This window comes from Ammodytes marinus (genome assembly GCF_949987685.1).
Source record: "Ammodytes marinus genome assembly, chromosome: 13".
NCBI classification, from domain to species: domain Eukaryota; kingdom Metazoa; phylum Chordata; class Actinopteri; order Uranoscopiformes; family Ammodytidae; genus Ammodytes; species Ammodytes marinus.
The window spans coordinates 1,665,246-1,687,650 of record NC_137217.1 but is presented as its reverse complement, the minus strand read 5'-3'; the positions used below and the strand labels follow the sequence as shown (position 1 = coordinate 1,687,650).

The 22,405-nt window shown below is 42.6% G+C and overlaps 1 protein-coding gene across 2 annotated transcripts in view; it reads left to right on the top strand.

The window, feature by feature from the left end:
- The window catches only part of znrf2b (zinc and ring finger 2b), a 44,107-nt gene that overhangs the window by 9,588 nt on the left and 12,114 nt on the right, over positions 1-22,405 (top strand). For both annotated transcript variants that reach the window (XM_080039300.1, XM_080039299.1), the window contains exon 2: positions 13,303-13,398. In XM_080039300.1, coding sequence (XP_079895426.1) covers positions 13,303-13,398 — 96 coding nt within the window. The remainder of the gene's footprint in view (positions 1-13,302; positions 13,399-22,405) is intronic.

Genomic DNA, 22,405 nt, shown 5'->3' with positions numbered 1-22,405 from the left:
CTGGGTTTGCACAGCTCGATTTTCTTCACAGTAACGGTGACCTGGATGGTGCCTTTTCAAATGCGTATGCATGTTCGACGTGTTGGCTCCCTTTATATGTCCATACATACATAGGCGATTGCGGTGAAACAATAACCTGTGTGCCGACATTGTTCCACACGTTTATCACTGTTTTCATAATTCTACTGGAATCCGAAGTTATCCCTCAAGCGGGATTTGAATGACAGGGGGGCGCCTGCGAGCTCCGGTTTCCTGTTGACTTTCGCCATGCAGTTCGCTCTCTGTTTGATAGCACTGTATATATTTTTTATTTGCACTACTCATAGACTGTAAAAGAAAGGAGGGGTAGCCTACTACAACTGCTAGTAGGGATGCAAACGGAACACTTGAGCGGAGAGGTGTGTATCTCCTGGTCTGACCGCAGCTGGGAGGGGCCGCGGTCCGCCTGTCAGTGCTCTGGGACGGGGGAGCTTATGGCCTCGTTTGAGATGTATTTATGCAGCATTTTTGTTGTGCGCTCAGCAAGACGCGCGTCATAGTTGCGCAGGTCTGAGCAAGACGGCTCCAAGTCGAACGAGGCTTATATGTCCATGCGGGGGAGGTGCCTCAGAGGCAGCCGCTGCCCGTTTAGAAGTAAAGAGCGATACATGCTTTAGTGACAGAGTCTCCAAAAGTCACCAATAACACCAGAAAAAGTAGCTAGATTTGTCGCTAAGTTAGCAACACTGCACCCTCATGCTGTGCTCACCATGGAGATAACAGACTCTAAATCGCTGGCTGCTACTGCGCACGTGCGAGCGAGCCGGAGGCTAAATGGTCCGGGGGGAACTCCGACTACAAGTTTTAAGTTCCACACCGCAAAACAAGCCTGTACATTCGCCATATAACGCTATGTACGCCACGAACGGACCGCGGTCCACCTCTGTAACACCAAATACGTGCCTGTACCGCCACGGTACGGTACAAATACGTGTATCGTTACACCCCTAGTTGTAGTGCTATCCAACTGCGTGCAGTGGCATTTGAAATGCACGCGTAGGAGCCGCCCCTTGAGTTGGAAATTACTATTGATCGTGGCCAGACCCTCTATCGTTCAAGATATCAGGGTCTGGATTTCCAGGCTAGGTAGACCTAGCATTTCTACAGGAAACCCACCTGTTACAAAAAGACATGTATCGCATTAACAGCAAACACTTCAATGTGTTAGCTTCATCCTTATTTGATAAAAAGTCAAGAGGGGTAGCTATTGTTGCTAAAAAGAATCTTCAACTTACAAATTTGGGCTCAGGAGGCGATACTACATGCAGAATTTATTTTGTTAAAACTGTAATTGAAGAACAAAAGGTTGCTTTTGTTTCAGTTTATGCTCCTAACAAATTTGACAAGACCTTTTTGCAGCTATTAAACAACATGCTATTAGATTTATCAGAATTTCATTTAGTTATTGGCGATGACTTTAATTCAGTGTGGGATCATGTGTTGGATAGGATGGGTCAGACGGAGTCTAGAGATCAACGCCTGGCTTCTTCTGCTCTGCGTCAATGGGCTGAGGATATGGCCGTTGTGGATCTCTGGCGCCTCAAAAATACTACATCTAAAGACTACTCCTTTTACTCCCCAAGGCATAAAACTTTTTCTCGTATAGATTTCATTTTTGCCTCTACGTAAAGATATATTTTCGAATATCCACACCATTGAGTCCATTCCCTTCACTTTATCCGATCATAATGCGTTGATCTGCAAAGCCTCTCTTAGGTCAGAATTAACTCGTGCAGCCCGCTGGCGATTTAATACTACTCTTCTGCAAAATAAAATGTTTATCTCAGATGGAGAAGCATTTGAAAGAATTCAGATTTAAACAAGAATTCGGTGGAAGACCCGCGGGTTGTATGGAATGCGGTTAAAGGTTTTATAAGATCTAACTCTCTTTTCATCTAATTTGAATAAATCTCGCTTAAGTAAAATGGCGGCATTGGAAGCCAAATTGTTATATTTGGTTGCAAAATTGCATGATGACTTCTCTGCTCAAGTTTCCCTCAAACGCGAAATTGTGAGGAAAGAACTTTGGTCGCTTGAAAGAAGCCGTGCGGAATTTCTTATCCGTATATCCCGTTCGAACCATTACTTCCAAGGCGTACGTCCTAGCCACTTACTTGCTCAGAAACTTTGTGTTAATGAGCATTTCTCGAATATTTCTGCCATTAGTTTACAGGACGGTTTAATAACCTCTGAACCTTCGGTAGTAAATTCAGCTTTTCATGATTTTTACACTGAGCTTTACAGCTCTGAAGTCCCATATAATGCTGAAAAATGCTAAACATTTCTCCGCAATCTTCAATTACCTCAGTTGGATCAACAAGATAGGGCTTCACTTGATGATCCCATCACCCTGCCTGAATTGAAGGAGGCATTGCACAGTATGAATTTAGGAAAATCTCCTGGTTTCGATGGGATCCCCCCTGAATTTATCCTAGCTTTCTGGCCACAATTAGGACAAATACTTTTGGATATGATCCAGTTTGCTATTTTGAAGGGCTCCTTTTCCAGAGATGTCAACACTGCAATGATCTCATTACTCCTCAAAAAAGATAAAGATCCCTTGTTTTGTGCAAATTATCGTCCTCTTTCTTTGTTGAATTAAGATGTTAAGTTGTATGCAAAGGTACTCTCCCGGCGTTTGGAGCCGTACATGACCTCCCTTGTACACCATGAACAAACAGGTTTTATTAAAACCCCCTAGCTGCGGATAACATACGCCGTTTGCAGCATATCATAGGGGCCTTCCAGAGTGTCCCCACTCCGGCGGCTGTCATGTCTAAGGCCGTTTCTCAATTCGCGTTCTTTTCTGTACTTGTGTACTTGCGGTCTCGTAAAACGTCATCAACCGTAGCCCAAGTACTGTTCCAATTCAAAGTTCGCATCAAGTCAAGTACCCGGAAGTGTTCCTGATGTGTTCTTCAACTGGCCATTCTATCGAGGATGCATCGGTGGTGACTTGTGCGGACTTGGGGCCGTTAGATATCCCAGAATGCATTTCGCAGCGTAGTAGCAGAGCAAGGAGGCAGAGGCGGACAAGGCGGAGAAACCCACAACTGTAAGCATAATTATTACTATTTTATAAATACTACTTTTGTTTCAGAATACCGGTATGTTGTTTTGAAGTTTTTATTAGATGATAATTTAATACTCCAACCTGTCAAATCCTACTTAGCTCCGTAAACGTCCGACTGCTAGCTTGCCCAGCTGTCCCACGCGATTTCTAGCTTCCCCCGCGGAACAGCTAGCTTGCCCCGGGGGACAGTTAGCTTGCCCCGGGGGATTTCTAGCTTCCCCCCTGGGACAGGGACAGCTAGTCCCGTTTGGGGGTGCAAAGTTGTGGTTCATAACCGTATGGTGAATTGCCCTAATGTGGGACACTGTTTAACCTGGGATACCTAAGGTCCATCGCATTTATCTCCTATTTCTGACACGTTAATAGATAATATTGTTGTCAAATCCAAGCAGGGGTTCCCTGTGATTGAAATCACATGAATTCACAAATCAATGCTAAGGCTCTACATTTGAATGGTATCATGTATTGGTCAAATGTATTGGCTTGATATGTTAATATATTACATAAGTTGTAATTGCAAATACTGTCCTCACCCTATGTTTTTTATGTATACTTTATTATACTAGCTATGTTTTTTGAGCAAATTGTTTTGATAGCAACAGTGTTTTTTATATTTTACATTCACATGTATACTGGCAAATTCAGTTACAAATGGACTTCAGGAGGCAAGAGTTTCAAGAAGAAAATCGCTACTTTATTTAGCATAAAAAACAGAAGATGTCTGCTGAAAGTTGACTCATTCAGCATCAAGTCTTTTATAGACTTCAAACATGGTTAAACTCAACATGCCAAGCAAGTTAAAATCAGCTAATTTAAATATTAAAAACTGTACACAGAGGAGAATAAAACATGTCATTACAAATATGTACATTTATTTACAAAGCTAGGAATATTTACAAACCATGTTCTTATTATTATCTCCAGAGACCTAAGGAAGATGGCCCACCAGCGTGTTCTGATGATCCCAAACGACCTCTCCACAATGTTGCGCCCTCTGGCCTTTTGTACCGGGCTTCAATATGACCTGGTAATCAAAATTCACATGGATGGGTGGCGGTAGAGCCTAATGATGGCCACGGGACGCTGCAGGCAGGAGTACCCTCCATCACCCAGCAAGAAGTAGGTGGGTACAGGGCCTAATTGTAGAACGGGGAACGCCGGAGCACGAGAGCATCATGCACCGACCCCGGGTTCCCGATGTAAATGTCTATACATTTGCTCTTAGCATCACAGATACCCTGCAGAATGATGGAAGTGAAGAGCTTCCTGTTAAAGTAGCTTTTCTTCTGTTCTGCAGGTGGCAGAACTCTGACATGGCACCCATCAATGCCCCGGCAGCAGATCTGAAGGCCGAGCAAAGCCTGCCCCCACCTCCTCCATCTCCTCTGGCTTGGGGAAATGGATGACCCGATGGAGGATGGCCTCCACCACGCCATGGACCGTCACCCTGCACAACGCACCACAGGCCAGCTTGAATTTGGGACGCTGCTGGCCTTGCTGCCCCGGCCGGAAGAAAGCCCATGGATGGAGCCATGAGGTCGAGGTGCTGATGGGGGTAGCCTGTCGAAGCTATCCCTGGAGAGCCTGAAGGCTGGCTTCAGGTCCCCCTCCAGAAAAGAAGACAGCCAGGATAGGCACAGGGGTGTTGAGCTTTGTGTACAGCTGTGAGCTGCTTCTAAAAATAATAATAAATATATTTTTTACATCGTTGATGCAGTTATTTACTATTTATATTATTTATGTTTATTGGGTGTGTGTATATCTAGCCCTGGAAAAAAATTAAGAGACCACTCCAAATGTTCAGTGTCTCTTGTTTTATTTTTAAGAGGCATATGTTTGGCTTAAAATTAACATTTTGATTTCATACTATAAAGTACTGACAACATTTCTTCCAAATTCACAATTAAAGTATTGTCATTCAGACCATTTTCAATAAGTAATTTAGAGATAAGAAATTTTAAGAAAAATCCGGACTGGTCTCTTAATTTTTTCCGGCGCTATATATATTTACTATTGATAGATAGATATACCAGTATATGCCATGCTTATTTGTTTATTTTAAGTACAATCAATTGCAATTATGTATTTAATATGTATTGTCTGCTAAGAAGTGTTAAAGTCTATCAGAATTAAAAATCCATTAAACATTTTACTTGTTTGATCAGTAAAGGGCCTATGAATTATTACATGCCTAGGTTTTTTTTAATACATTTTAGCCTGTTATATATGTTGTGTGTAGCTTTAAGGGGCTTCAACTTTCCACCCTGTGGTAAAATGATAATTCACTCATTACAGTCAAGTGTATTTATCAATATTAAACGATAAATTGAAAGGTTAAAAACAAGCCATAACAATAAAACACATACGACGTGAGATAGACAACTGAGGAGGGCTCGTCTCCACCGCATCCCAGCTCTGTAGCACAGTTAACGAGCCGAGGTGATGACGCCATTGAGTCCGCTGCCGTTCCAATTGCAGGTGTGTGCTCCCGTTCTCGGAAGTCTGGACTTGGAAGTTCGAACTTCGAAGTCCACAAGTCCGAACTTTGCGTACTTGGAATTGAGAAACGGCCTAAGATGCAGAGAAGGCTTTTGACCAACTGGAGTGGGGATATCTGTGGGAGGTCCTAAGACATATGGGCTTTGGGGAACATTTTATTTCTCTGATTCAGGTTCTTTATTCCAATCCTACAGCTATGGTATTAACGGGGAAAATCTGCTCATCGCAGTTCAAAGTTGCAAGGGGCAGCCGGCAAGGTTGTGTTCTTTCCCCTTTTTTGTTTGATTTATCTTTAGAACCACTTGCACAGGCTATACGTTTATCGGAGCACCAAGTTCCCATAACTGTGCATAATACAGACCACCATACAGTCAAGTGCGAAAGTTTGTGAACCCCTTGAGCCTTTTGGAATTGTATTTATTTTAACCATTAATAATTCATTTTTATCAATACCAGTATTTTTTATATGAAATAACAGATGTTTGTTTATCAATTCAACATTTTTCTTTTCCAGAAATCAATTGTTAAAACAGATAAAACTAATTATTTGACGAATGTTGTATGTGCAAAAGTTTGTGAACCCTGAGCTGCATTGCTTAAATCGAGCAGGTTGACACAATCAGGTGGGCCAAATTGGTTGATGAAATAGACCAATGTAATGAGAGATCTTTAGGAAATAAATTGGGTGGCACTAGATAAAACAGAGATAAAACCAGGTCAGTTTAGGCTCACCAAAGTGAACCCATACAGGTCAGACATGCTAAAAGGGAAACAAATCTCAGAAGATCTCAGGAATAGAGTTTTGATGTTGCACATTTGTCTGGGGACAGTTATAAATTCATACAAAAAAATTTGAGCTCAATAGGTCCACCGTGAGGCAAATCATCTACAAATGGAGAGCTTTAAGAGTGACTTAACATCTGCCTAGAAGTGGACTTCCTTCTAAAATATCCTCAAGCGCCACAAGAAAAGTGATTTTTCAGGTAAAAGTCAACCTAAACATTACATCTGGAGATTTGCAGACAATTTGAAACCACCATTATTCACTTGGGAGAAGGTTCTCTAGGTGGTAGGCAGAATTGCGTTTTTGCCCAAACATGGCGGTTTTGGTTATGACCAAACAGTTAAATTTTGGACTAATCTGTCCACAGAATAAGACTTCAGGTATCTCCAGGTGCTCTCTGGCAAAGTTGGGACAAGCAGTTTTGTTCTTTTTTGAGAGCAGAGGCTTCTTCAGCAACCCTCCCTTGAAAGCCATGTTGACTGAGTTTTCTTCTTATTGTGGAACCATGCACATCTGTCCCAGATGCTGCAAGAGAGGTCTGCAAATCACTAGATGTAATGTTTGGGTTGGCTTTTAACTGAAAAATCACTTATCTTGTGGCGCTTGTGGATATTTTTGAAGGAAGTCCACTTCTAGGCAGATGTTCAGTCACTCTTAAAGCTCTCCATTTGTAGATGATTTGCCTCACGGTGGACCGATGGAGCTCAAACTTTTTTTTAAATAATTTATAGCTGTCCCCAGACAAATGTGCAGCATCACAACTCTATTCCTGAGATCCTCAGAGATTTGTTTCCCTTTTAGCATGTCTGACCTGTATGGGTTCACTTTGGTGAGCCTAAACTGACCTGGTTTTATCTCTGTTGTATCTAGTGCCGCCCAATTTCTTCCCTAAAGATCTCTCACTACATTGGTCCATTTCATGACTCAATTTGGCCCATCTGATTGTGTTTACTTGCTCGATTTAAGCAATGCAGCTTAGGGTTCACAAACTTTTGATCATACAACAGTTGTCAAATAATTTGTTTTATCTGTTTTAGAAATTTATTTCTGGGAAAGAAAAATGTTGAATTGATAAACAAACATATGTTATTTCATATAAAAAATACTGGTATTGATAAAAATGAATTATTAATGGTAAAAATAAATACAATTCCAAAATGTTCAAGGGGTTCACAAACTTTCGCACTTGACTGTATATCGTTGTATGCCGACATTTTGCTTTATCTTGGTAATGCCCCTCAATCTGTAATTTATCTTCTTCAGATCTTTAAAGACTTTGGCAGTCTCTCTGGTTATAAAATTAATTGGTCCAAATCAGCCCTGCTTCCCCTGCTATGTGCAATTCCAAATAGATTTCTGGGATCCACTTTGTCAAACAATTCCGTTATTTAGGTATTCAAATATACTCTTCAGTTAATACCATAACTAAAAACTATTTTAATTCTATTTTTAGAGCTGTGGAATCAGATTTGGAGAGATGGATTAAAATACCAACCTCTATTCAGTCAAGGTTTTCTATAATTAAAATGAATGTTCTCCCTCGGATAAACTTCTTCAGTTCTATGATTCCTCTGCCACCTCCAGTAGGATACTGGGATAGGCTGAATTCACTGTTAACTACATTTATTTGGAAAGCCAAACGCCCTCAAATAAAATTTTCCACATTGCAAAGGGGAAAATGTGCAGGCGGTCAAAATCTCCCTAATTTAAAATTGTATTTCTGGGCTTTTACCCTTCGCCCCCTGCACTCTTGGTTGAACAGTGACATTTATGTCTCCTGGCGCCCGATAGAGGAGAAACTAGTGTTCCCACATAGACTACAAGATGTAGTACATTGTAATATTCCTCTTCAATTTTGTAACCTCAAATTTGGGCCAATAATCTCACATTTAATTTCAGTCTGGCGCCTGGTGAGCAAGCACACCAAGAGCATCATACAAATTCATCAGCATTTTCCTTTATTTCATAATTATGACTTACTACTAGGAGGTCGGCCTGTCTCATTTCCTTACTGGTCTGATAGAGGGATCCATATAATTTCTGATATCACAAAAGGTTTCAATCTTCAATTCATTTCAGGACATTCAGCAGCAGTTCAATTTACCAATGTCATCCTTTTTCTTAGTTGTGTTCTGCTCTACATGCCTTAAGAATCCCCTGGGGGCAAGAACTACCACTGCATCCAATACATTGTATACAGGTCCTTCTCATATAATTAGCATATTGTGATAAAGTTCAATATTTTCTGTAATGTACTGATAAACATTAGACTTTCATATATTTTAGATTCATTACACACAACTGAAGTAGTTCAAGCCTTTTATTGTTTTAATATTGATGATTTTGGCAAAAAATAAAGAAAAACCAAAAATCCCTATCTCAAAAAATTAGCATATTTCATCCGACCAATAAAAGAAAAGTGTTTTTAATACAAAAAAGTCAACCTTCAAATAATTATGTTCAGTTGTGCACTCAATACTTGGTCGGGAATCCTTTCGCAGAAATGACTGCTTCAATGCGGCGTGGCATGGAGGCAATCAGCCTGTGGCACTGCTGAGGTGTTATGGAGGCCCAGGATGCTTCGATAGCGGCCTTAAGCTCATCCACAGTGTTGGGTCTGGTGTCTCTCAACTTCCTCTTCACAATATCCCACATATTCTCTATGCGGTTCAGGTCAGGAGAGTTGGCAGGCCAATTGAGCACAGTAATACCATGGTCAGTAAACCATTTACCAGTGGTTTTGGCACTGTGAGCAGGTGCCAGGTCTTGTTGAAAAATGAAATCTTCATCTCCATAAAGCTTTTCAGCAGATGGAAGCATGAAGTGCTGAAATCTCCTGATAGCTAGCTGCATTGACCCTGCCTTTGATAAAACACAGTGGACCAACACCAGCAGCTGACATGGCACCCCAGACCATCACTGACTGTGGGTACTTGACACTAGACTTCAGGCATTTTGGCATTTCCTTCTCCCCAGTCTTCCTCCAGACTCTGGCACCTTGATTTCCGAATGACATGCAAAATTTGCTTTCATCCGAAAAAAGTACTTTGGACCACTGAGCAACAGTCCAGTGCTGCTTCTCTGTAGCCCAGGTCAGGCGCTTCTGCCGCTGTTTCTGGTTCAAAAGTGGCTTGACCTGGGGAATGCGGCACCTGTAGCCCATTTCCTGCACACGCCTGTGCACGGTGGCTGTGGATGTTTCTACTCCAGACTCAGTCCACTGCTTCCGCAGGTCCCCCAAGGTCTGGAATCAGCCCTTCTCCACAATCCTCCTCAGGGTCCGGTCACCTCTTCTGGTTGTGCAGCGTTTTCTGCCACACTTTTTCCTTCCCACAGACTTCCCACTGAGGTGCCTTGATACAGCACTCTGGGAACAGCCTATTCGCTCAGAAATTTCTTTCTGTGTTTTACCCTCTTGCTTGAGGGTGTCAATGATGGCCTTCTGGACAGCAGTCAGGTCGGCAGTCTTACCCATGATTGCGGTTTTGAGTAATGAACCAGGCTGGGAGTTTTTTAAAGCCTCAGGAATCTTTTGCAGGTGTTTAGAGTTAATTAGTTGATTCAGATGATTAGGTTAAGAGCTTGTTTAGAGTACCTTTTCATGATATGCTAATTTTTTGAGATAGGAATTTGGGGTTTTCATGAGCTGTATGCCAAAATCATCAGTATTAAAACAACAAAAGACCTGCAATATTTCAGTTGGTGTGCAATGAATATAAAATATATGAAAGTTCAATTATTATCATTACATTATGGAAAATAATCAACTTATCACAATATGCTAATTATATGAGAAGGACCTGTATACTAGACACAGGTGTAACACATTAGGGGAGGGAGCAGTAATCAAACAGGAGGGAAACTTGACAGGACATGGGGAGGAACAAGACAGTCATACCAAAATAAAACAGGAAACACAGGGAACCACCAAAAGCAGACAGGACAAAGACAGACCATGACAGTACCCCCCCCCCCCCCCCCCCCCCGCCGCCCCCCTAAAAGGTCGACTTCCAGGCGACCAAAAACAGGAAGAGAAAAAAATAAAAAGTCAAACCCAAACAGGGTGGGTGGAGGGGGGCCAGGAGGAGGGAAACAAAAAAAATGGCCTGGGGCAGAGCACGGGGGTGACCGGCTGGTCAGGGAACTGGAGTGGGGCAGTGCACGGGGTGACAGGCTGGCTAGGGAACTGGAGTGGGGCAGAATGGAGGTGTGTCAGGCGGGCAGTCAGAAAAAGGCCCCAGGGCACGGCAGGGAGCTTCAGGCGGACGACCTGGGGGGCAAGCAGGGGTAGAGTGGAGGTGGAACCCTTCAGGAGGCCGACGGCAAGGACGATGAGGGCTCAGTCCCTCTGGAGGCCTGCAGCGATGAAGACAAAGGTGAGGAACCCTTTCTGGAGGCCAGCCTCGGCCAAGACGATTACGATGGAAACCTTCTGGAGGTCGGCGGTGACGAAGGCGATAAAACGGCCATGACCCGCGAAGACGGACCCCCAAAGGCAGAACCACTCAGGCGGCCGGCCACGGCGAAGGCAGATCCCCTCTGCAGAACGGCCTAGGCGGAACCCCCCCAGGACGCCAGCGGCCACCATAACGAGGGCGGACCCCTTGCGGAGGAAGGCGAGGAAGAGGGCGGTCCCCCTCAGGCAGGAGCAGGGGGCAAGACCCCTCGGGCAGGAGCAGGGGGCTGGACCCCTCGGGCAGAAACAGGGGGCTGGACCCCTCGGGCAGAAACAGGGGGCTGGACCCCTCGGGCGGAAACAGGGGGCTGGACCCCTCAAGCAGGGGGCAAGACCCCTCAGGCAGGAACAGAGGAGTAGACCATTCAGGCACTAACGGAGGAGGAGACCCCTCGGACAGGAACGGAGGAGGAGAGCCCTCAGAAAGAGGTGCCAAGACTAAGAGTATTGGCACAGTTAAAGCAGAAATGGTCAAGATACGGTCTGATGTTGTAGGCAACTCCAAGATGCTAGCCGACCATGCGAGTACGCTGGATTCTATTCAGCTTAAGCTAGCTGATATGGAGGACAGAAACCGAAGATGCAACGTCCGCATCACTGGCCTAGCGGAAAGCCTAGAGGGGTCAAACGCCACCCAGTTCCTCACACACTCGCTGGGCAACCTTGAGGGGGAGATCATGCGCGCCCATCGCATTCACAATGACAACCATAAGAAGCAAGGTGCCTCTCGTACTCTGATCTTCAATGTTCTCCGATATACCACCCGCCAAAGCATCCTCAGAGCCGCAAAGAAATCCCCACTCACCATTGACGGGCGGAGGATTCGCTTCTCGCCTGACTACAGCAGATACACCGTTAAGGGTCGCCAAGCTTTCTCTCAGGCTATGGACACAGCCCAAGCCTAAGGTGTGGAATTGTTCCTGCTTTACCCCGCTTTGCTCAAAGTGAAAGAAGGCGGCCGAGTAAAGACATTCCAGTCAGCCAAAGAAGCCGACGACTTCATCGCCTCCCTGCCGGGGGCCCAGGCTCTCCAAAGGGACGAGGACGGAGAGCAGCAGGAGCCGGAGTAGCAATCTACACCAGAAATTAGCACTACACACCGCTCCGGACTAATTCACATTGCCTGACTTTGACCGGGAGGCGAGCCACAGCATTGGATTATTATTGGATTTTCACCACGATATTGGACTAACGGGACAAAGGAGAGACGTTGCCGCTGAACACCGATGATGACCACTACCTGTCTATTCGGGTTGAAACGGACAATTTATTTTTTGCATTGGTCATTATGCTTCGGACTGATATTTTAGCCGTCCTGTTATTTCTTTTCAATTTGTTTACCCTCGTTTAATACTCGCCGTCGCCCGTCACGCAGTGACGTCGGTTAGGAAAAGTGGAGTCGAATTCATTTGAAACAGTGCTGTCTTTTCCTATGTTCGATAGGAAGCACCTTTCATCTCTCCTTAACCCCGATGTCGTTTAGGGCTTAAGGTATAGGGAAGGAGGCGTATAGGTTAGGAGATTGGACTATTCGTAGAGGCCCCGGGAGTGAAAGTATTACCAGACATTTGCACACTAGTTTATTTTGACAGCTTTTTTAAATGAAGATTACCAAATATTGCAGAAAAAATTCAAGTCTTTCATTATTTTGATATAGGCTACTAGCAATTGAAAAATGCTACACATTTGGTTGAAGCTGTCATTTTTATTTTGCACTGAATGACTAAAGCCAGACTGGTGTGGTATTTTGCACCAGTTTCTCTTTTGTATGGAAATTGAATATCCAAGTAAAATATGAACATAATCTAATGTGATTAAAATACAGTACGGTTATTTTAATCCATTGAATTTAAAGGAAAAATACTATACCGTGATGATACAAAATTACCTGTACCGTGACAAAAGATTTGGTCCAAGCTGTAGTATGTAGAATAGAAAAAAGAAAGAGTATGCGATTTGGAACGCAGGGTGTCTGATACAAGTTCCTGTGGGGACTAGCAGGGAACTTTGGGGTCATGGTTAATGTCTGAAAAGACACAGAGCTACTACTTACCATTGCCATACAAGTTTCGACTGTATCAGACTATTTTGTGTACAGTATGGAGGCCTTCCTAAATCAATAAAACCAAATTTAAATCAATATTTCGTTTCTTGTTGACCTTGTCTGTCTTTATTTGTCTAGTGCCCCTCTCCGATAGTTATGTGTTTTCTGTTTGCATTGATTATGAGAACTGGATGGTTAGCTTATCCTCAAGTGATAGCTGCAAATGTAGTGCAGACACACCAAAACAAAGCTTTGCTACAGTGAGGAGAAACTAAGTGTTTGTCACTTTATTGTTGCTTCAGCCTTAGATTCACTTTACTCTGATCAAGTACTTTATATCATATTCCACCTTTCCCTGTGTATTATTCTCCTATTCATTTGTGTGTGTTTTCCTCTCTTTGTTTCAGGCTTTAAGTGCCCTGTTTGCTCCAAGTTTGTGTCCTCAGATGAGATGGATCTTCACCTGGTCTTGTGCTTAACCAAACCCAGAGTGACATATAATGGTAGGACTATTCACTAACTTTACGTATAATACCATAGACGGGTTTCTTGTATACAAACAGTACTGGGTGCACGTGGACCCACAGGGCAAAAGGCGACTTTGGTAGCTGAGATTGTATATCCGCCTTTCAGTTCGAAGGTCAAGATTGTGACGTCATTTTGATCGATTTTTCGACCTTCAATCGAGATCGTGACACCCCTAGTTTGGATGGATGGATAGATAGATTCACGCTAACGCCGTTACACTCGCACACAGATTTGTGAATGATGATTATGATTCTTCTTTTAAGAGATATAAATATAAAGAAGGTTATCCATCATGCTTACCTGCCCAGGGTTCAACATAACTTTTTTTTCCTACTGGCCCGCCGGGCCAGTGGATCCGATTTACTGGCCCCTTGTATATTTTCACTGGCCCAGCACACACTTTTTTTTCTTCATAATTTAGTGTCAATGATTATAATACCTGTATTAGAAAAATAACCAGATCTAAAGGGACTATCTATACTGTAACAGTATAGATATTCCCTTTAGATTTGGTTATTTTTCTTTTAGTTAATTATATGAAATGTTGATATTGCTCATACACATAATATAAAACCAGGCAAACATATTGAATTTGAAGCCTACAACTGAAAGTATGTTGAAAGAGTGGGCCAGTATTTTAAAGTCCAGTAGTTTGATGGTTGTTTTTATTCTTGAATTTGGGCAGTTTAATGAATAGTTCACCTGCAGAAGTCATGTTCAAACATAAAAAAAAAATAAGAGATGAAGGTCTGATCATTCTTTGTGGTGTGGTAGGCTGTTTTTATTAATTTCTCATTTCGCATTAGGGATGTGAATGTGTCGACCGAATGACCGGTTTTCCACTTGCGCTCAAGTTGACTTTAAAAATAGAATAGAAATCCGAAAATCAGTGGGTTATGCCGTTTTTTTAATAGGAGATTTCACCGTATATATGCGAGTTCACGTCTGGTCGTGAGCGCGCTGCAGGAGTGTCACTTCTCCATGAAGTGTCAGCTTCACATAAGAGTCCGGTGTGGGACCATTTTTTCAAACTATTGATAAAAAACAATGCAGTGCAAAATATGCAGCATACGTTAAACGCTCGTCTAAGACTATGACGTTAAATCACCTTAGAAACACACAATGCCTTCGTCCGATCACAGCAGCGTTTCACCGTGTGATCTCGCCAGCGAGTGAGCCGCCGCGCAGATGAACTGTGGTTTGTGGCTAAAATAATAACCGGGGATATTCTCCCCGTTAGCGATTTCAATGGGAAAGACTTCCGCGATCTGATTGAATGTCTCGAGTCTGAAAACACAGTGCCAAACTGCGCGACTATAGGAACTGTACAGTGAGTGGTGTCCCTCCGTTTGTTTCGGTCTACAACCGACACAATCACCGGAGACGCATTCACAGCGTTTAAATAACGCCTCTCATTTGTATTACCATTGGGGCTTGGATGCAAATACTGTAACATTACGGCGGCAGATAAAGGAAAAGTGCAGTTATAATGTTCTGCACCTCAACCTCTGCTGTGGGAAGAAAGAAAGGGGGCAAAGCAAGTCGATTGATTTGTCGACTCGCAGGCGGACGGTAGGCAGCTCTGCCAACGGAGCGAGAGTGCACCCGCTTGTTGCTCCGCCTGTCAAAACGCCCACGCATCGTTTGTCCACTGGCCTTTCATTAAAAAATATAATTTATATTAGGTTTATTATATTGAGTCTTAAATAAACACTGCTTTCATTCCGACTCTCAACGCGCATTTCAATGAACCATGATATAGTCTACAAAAAGATACTGAACTGTGATTGGCCAGTCAAGTTGCCCTGCATATGATTTTACTGGCCCCGGGCCATCGGGCTATACGTTATGTCGAACCCTGCTGCCCCACCGATCCCCAACTGTGCTGTCGGGGGTTGTGAGTGTTTGTGGGGCGAACAAAATTTTTTAGCAAATCAGATATCTGCACCATACATCTTTCTCATTCTCCTCTCTCTTTGTCTGTGACTGTGTTAATGACTAACTCACTTTGCAGCAATGTCATTACATGTAAGATGTGTTCCCGTCAGTTGAGCTGGAGGCCATGTGCTTCACGACATAAGAACTGGCTTCCTATCTGGGTTAATCCACTGTTACATGAGGTCAGGTCTAATGACTTGGTGTTTTGCTGCAGGTGATGGGTTGAATGGTATGCACACTTTCCATCTGGGCTAATACTATGCATAGCAGGGGCAGATGCAATCTGCTGAATGTATATACACACAGTGGCCCTCATTTATCAAACTTGCGTGGAAACTGGTGCAGATTCTGGCGAAAATACCTCCCTACGCCAGGTATCGCGTGGGATTTATCAAACAGTCGTATCTCGGCATACGCCAGGCCATTATTGATAAATGCGGCGGCTGAAAACAATCGTTATTTGAATATCACGCCCCTATATTTTCTCAGTTTAGAGGCCTCGCCCAGAGGTTTTACGACATGGATATGCGCATTACGGCAACGAAGAGGAACTTCTCTTCATATAGGCCATAAGGTGAACCAGGAAAAAGTGGCTAGAAAGTGATTTTCGTTCCCACGTCTGGGCACTACTCTTTTTTTGCATTTTTACATAGACAATGCCATTGTGGACATTGGGTTTAAAGTTCTCCTCAAAATATCCTGCAGTTTTTTTTAAGAGCCATAAATGTATGAAAATGGGAATTACAAAAAAACAATCTTATGCAGCTGTTTTTTCTTGTAAATGTATTTACATTCATTCTGGAAACAGAATCTCTCTCGCAAATTGACATTAATACATATACCTAACATTTGAGACAAGTATTTTTGCATTAGTATACTTTCATTTGAATTTAAACCATGAAATATACAAAAAGAAAAGCAACCTGTGAATAGCAACCTGTACAATTGAACATACACATGGTACATTTTGCTAAACAATGATGTTTTATACATTAAAAATGTCAGTAGATACTGTGTTATAAGAGGAAGGTAAAAAATAAAATAAAATAAAGAACACTTTGGCCCAAAATGGCTGACATCAATCAAAATATCGAATAATGCCGAAAAATGTATAATACAACAAAAACGGCATTACGGTTCAGAATCTGTACACAATATGGTATACAACAATATTTACCTGAACAAAACAATGTGTTGATGTCACAGAAGGTCTTGAGTTTTTTTTTTTTTTTTTTTTTTTATTACTATTTACTAACTTTGCATATTGTTAAAGCCATATCTCAAGAATGCTTTGATACATTTTCCTCAAATTTGGCACAAACTCACACTTTGATTAGAGGATGAACTGAGTATACAGTATTTTGAAGGTCAAGCGCACTGTAACCTCATGTTTTGTTTATAATTTTAGTATTTAACTTAACCTTTGGTGCATCCCTAAAAAAACTCACACTCTAAGGCCATTTGCGGTACATTGAGAAATTATGTGTAAATAATAATAATAATAATACCATGAATTTATTATTCTCCCAATTTTTTTTTCTGACTTTCTTTCTCATCTTAATTTAAGATAAAATGCTGTCTGGGTTCTTCATAATAGCATAGAGTAGTGTATATGTGTATTTCAACAAATATGTATGTGTGCCTGTGTCTGTATCCAATAACAGACAGTGAAATTCACAGAGAAATACAGCTCAATGTAAATCCGTGAAAACAGCATGTTTTGATCCCATGGACAATAGAGGATAAGTTCATGAATGTGGTAATATTACTCATTCAACCTGCTCTTATAACTTGAAATGTCATCTTTTTATGTTTTTTAAGATGTTTCATGAATTGTGTCCTTGCCTATGGCCTTTACAACTAATAACAATAGAAAATGTATCACAGTTCCCTCGTTTCCACCAGGGGTATCTTTGCTCTTCAGGCCTATAAGGATGAAATTCACGCATCATCTGTAACAAAGTAAAAATGTATAATTTCAAGGTAGAAGAACAGGATGAAAGTCTAATATTACCACATTCATGTATTTAACCTCAATTGACCATGGGATCAAAACGTGCTGTTTTTATGGATTTACATTGAGCAGTTTTACTCTATGTGAATTTCAGCTTATTTGTTTGGATCATAGATGATATATAAATTTGGGTACACACACGGACACACACATAAACTTATTGCAAAAAACACATATATACTAGGGCTGTCAAGCGATTAAAAAAATTCATCTAATTAATTACAGGCTCTGTGATTAATTAATCGCATACCTATATCACACTTTTATGCCTGTTTAGAAACAGCTGTATAGAGAGAGGGAAACCACTTGTGGCCTGCAGTGCCCTAAGTAGCGGAGGAGTGCAATATTAAGCATGTAATTAAAACCAATGGCGTGTATTCCATTTAAGGGCGCACTCACACTAGGTCATCTGTTCCGTGCCCGAGCACGTTTGCCCCCTTAAGACTAGATGGTTTGGCTAGTGTGAGCACGCCATCCGTACTCCAGCATGGAACACTTCCTTTGCCACGGCACGCTTGGGAGAGGTGTGCCTGGGCACGGTACAGTTGCTAATGAGATGACACGCGCAAAAGCAAGCGCACAGGCGGCGTTCCTGACGTGAATTTATTAAGGATGCATAACTTCCGCTCCCTTACTGCACCAGAATTGCCCATCACTTGGACTTGAATATAACCTGTGTGAGAATTAAGCAATTGTGCTGGAGAACGGGAGAATTGTGCCTAGTGTGAGTGTGTCCTAAATCCCCCGCCTACTCTCCCTCCGCGCTCTAAGTGCCCTCTGTGCGACGTGTGCTGTTACGTCAAACCAAGGGCTGAGGAGAAGTGGAACTACTTTTGAAACGCAGCGAATGTCCCAACAAAAACCAGTTCACATGTCAGTCAGATGTTGCGCTTGCCGGGGCAGTGAAACACCAGCTAGGGAAAGTCCAGGGTCAACCTTCTCTTCAATTTATCCTGCCAGCAGCCTGCAACATAAGAACACAGGGGAATATGAGCACAAGGGTGTAAATAAACACATATTCATACTGAAAATGAATTTAGTTTAAATATACTATCAAAGCCTTTTTTTTACTGCTGTCAAACGATTAAAATATTTAATTGCGATTAATCGCATTAATGTCATCGCACATTTTATCTATTCTAGCCTAAATGTACCTTGATTTCTTTTTTGTCCCATTATTTTTTCTCATTGTAATGCTCTTTTCACACCCATTCTCTACACCCTTGTAATCAGTGTATTTCTTCTAAAATATCATAATTTCCAATTCAGTGCAAATAGACAACAATGTAGATCCCCCCCCCCTAGAACAGCATACACAAACATAATTGGAACTTCCTTTTTTATTTAAAAACCAAACCATAAAACAACATAGGCTAGCCTATATAAAACAAATTAGTATTAAGGTGGTTGCTGCCTAAATGTTTTGGGAGTCAATAATTGATATAATTGATAGGATTTATATAGCGCTTTATTCCCTAAGGACTCAAAGCGCTTACATGGTTCCAGGTTCAATTCGTTCACGCACAGTCATACCGGCGGTGGTAAAGCCACAGCTGCCCTGGGGCAGACTGACGGAAGGGTGGCTGCCATTCAGCGCCAACGGCCCCTCCGACCACCACCTCAAACATACAGCAGTCATATACATTCACACAGGGCTGTGGATTAAGGGATGGATTAAGGTAGTCATGGGGCCCTAGGCTATTCCTTCTGTGGGGCCCCCCTTTGTGACGCTTTGGCGTCCAATAATAATAATAATGATGATGATGATGATGATGAAGTGTATTTGTAAACCTGAACAGATTCAAGAACAAGAACAGTTTCTTTCCCAAAGCCATCACCATTCTGAATTCACACAAAGAATGAAGCCAATGACAATAAAGGTATTATATTCTATTCTATTCACTTCATTTTTGAATTATTATCTGACCAAAGATCACACTCAAGGTAAATTAACTTTACTGGGACAATTTTCACTTGGAACAAATTTTATTACAGAAACTTGTAAAAGAAATGAGGACATAACATCTGCATTAACATCTAGCATTTTTTAGCTCAAGAGTAACTTATGTATGTATGTAAATGCACTGCAGTCCAATAAACATTGTGCGTGTGTCATACATGTTCTCTTCAGTAAGGAAAGTAGCTATTGGCTGTCCAAAAAGTCGCTAGAAGTCGCCAGATGACGTCATCGCCTAATTTGCATATTTGTAGATGACGTCATCGCCGAATTTGCATATTTGTAGTCAGGGGTTTTATACAGTAATATTTGAATAGATGAGGTTCTAGTGTTACGAACGTGACAATCGCATAAACAACCAACGTGGTAATGTTAAGTCTAGCAGTAATCATACATGCTCATGGTTTAAAAAAGCACTGCATAACATTTTGAATTGCACTACTCGTAGACTGTAGCAGAGGTGGGAAAAGCTTCTAACTGCTAATAGTGATGCTAACGGAACACGAGCGGAGAGGAGTATCTCCTGCTCTGACCGCAGCTGGGAGGGGCTGCTGCGCGAGGACCGGGCCGTCTGTCAGTGCTCTGTGACGGGGGACGGGCCAGGAGGCTCCTGCTGCTCGTTGAGAAGCGTTAAAAGTGATATTTGCTTCGGCGAAAAAGTCACCAATTACACCAGAAAAAAAGCTGGATTTGTCGCTTGTCGCTGTTTTGAAAAAAAAAGTCGCCAGGGGGGCTGAAAAGTAGCTAAATATAGCGACAAAATCGCTAAGTTGGCAACACTGATCGGGTGCTTCTTTGTTTTGTGTGTGTGTGTGTGTGTGTGTGTGTGTGTGTGTGTGTGTGTGTGTGTGTGTGTGTGTGTGTGTGTCTCACGGCCAGGTAGCCTACAGGCTGTAGGTTTGTCTGTGGCTCTTTTGACGGTGTTTTTTTTTCTCTCGCTCTTTAGGCTAAACAAGGAATAGGCTACTACACTTAAGGGCTGATGATGCTTGTTAGTGTTAGTGTGTTGTTAAGACAATGATCGTTCTCCGTTGAGTTTAACGTCTTTACTTTTTGCCACCCGGTCTAACTGCGCTGCGCATCGCGGAATGCAGACCGAAAAAAAACAAACAAACTCGAGTTTGCCTTTTTACCAATCGAGGTGGCCTACTCGCGCACATCCCTGGTGTCTAACTTCACGGACCTATAGAGGTTTATGTAAATTTTGATTGAATTATATTTACATTAAAAAATTAAAATAAAAAAAGTCTGACCAATCAAAGGGCCCCTCCACACGTCGGGCCCTAGGCTGTAGTCTAGTTAGCCTATGCGTTAATCCGGCCTTGCATTCACACCAGGCAAGGTGGGTGAAGTGTCTTGCCCAAGGACACAACAACCATGACACAGGTGGCCGGGCGGGGATCGAACCGCCAACCCTTGGATCGTTGGCCAACCCACTTAACCACCTGAGCCACAGTCGCCCTAGTCGGACTGTTTGTGGAGTGGACACACCATACACTTGTGTGCTGGTGGTTGGTTGGTATGCCGCTGCTGCAGCCGAGGCTTAAGTCACCCTTGATAGCGAAAATTGAAGTGAAAATTAATGACTGGCGGCTGCCACTAACGTTCATGGAGGTTTTGGTGGGGGCGCAGAGTTATAAGTAGGACTTTTGCAAATGACAGGCTTTCTTTTCTGTTTTTCCGCGTAGTCCCCGAGTCACAACACGGAAGACTAGTGAAGGTCGCGCAGCTGAGCTAGGAAGTGCTAGGTTCCGGTTTCTGCTTCAAAATGAAAGTCAAAATTGACTTGACGTTTAGCCGTTTTGCCAGTTAAATTATTTTAATGTGAAGTTACGCTGTAGGACATGTTCCGGTTGACTTAAAGCGGCAACGAGTAACATTTAAATATCTTTTAAACAGCCTCATGTTTCCTCTCATAATCATAAATTACCTTTAACAGCAAACGAGACCATCAGTGCAAAGAAAGACGTTTTTATATAGTTTTTATTACTGCATTTGATCTGGTCGTACACCCAGTCCGATTTTCGGTTCACGCGTGCATGCTCTATGGTCACATATCCGTATTGGTCGCAGATTTCAGTGTGGCGCAGGAACGTGATTTGAGAAGCCTACACTCCAGGTGAGGGAAGGGGATAGACCAGATCCCAATTCACCAGATGTGGGACAAAGACTACGTTTGTGCGGGACAATGCGGGACAAAGTGCCGTTTTTTTAGCAAAACAAACTTGTGTCACCACCGGTAATGCCAGAGACACGGCTTTCTATATTAAAAAAACACTATCTTTAGATCAGCGCGCAGCAGTTAAGTTAGCTACTGTTAAACAAATAGAGCATTAAGGCTGCGGCTTCACATTAAAAGCATTTCACTGGCTTCACATTAGCATTTCACTTGACAAACGTGAGTTGGCTTTTATTTTGAAGTAACAGGAAGACAAACGCTGAAGCACTGCAGGCAGCACCTTCACAGAGCCACTGAGCCCAGCAGCCCGATACACACACACACAGACAACCACACACACAGACAAACGGAGACTGCTGTCTCCTCACAGCTATCGGATAAATGCCAGATTATAAAACACGCATTTAAAAAGGGGGGCTCACTTTCAATAACAATGCTTCTAACTTCTAGGGTGACCAGATCGCATTTCCATTACTTTTCACACGTCCCGCAAATTGAGACGTTGTCCCGCGGGAGCCTTGTTTGAGACAGTTATTTGTCTTCATAATGACTAACGGGGCTGAACCATGGGCTGAACCATCAAAGAAAAAAAAGAAAATGCAATGAAGAAAAGCTAAAAGGGAGAGTGATAGGCGGGCGGGAGGGCGTTGCCAAGCAACGTATACACAATTTCACGGAGTGAACCTAGACTGCAGTGTTTACTCCTAAATGAATGAGCGGTAGCCTACTAAAACAAAGTTTACTTTGCCTCACCAGCATCATCAGATGACCATTATTCATCTGAAATAGTCATTATTTACAACAACATAAACACATTACCTCATCGTGATCCATAACTAACTGCCGTCTCTCGTTCATTCGCTTTGTGTGGGGACACATACTCGTTCAGCTCCG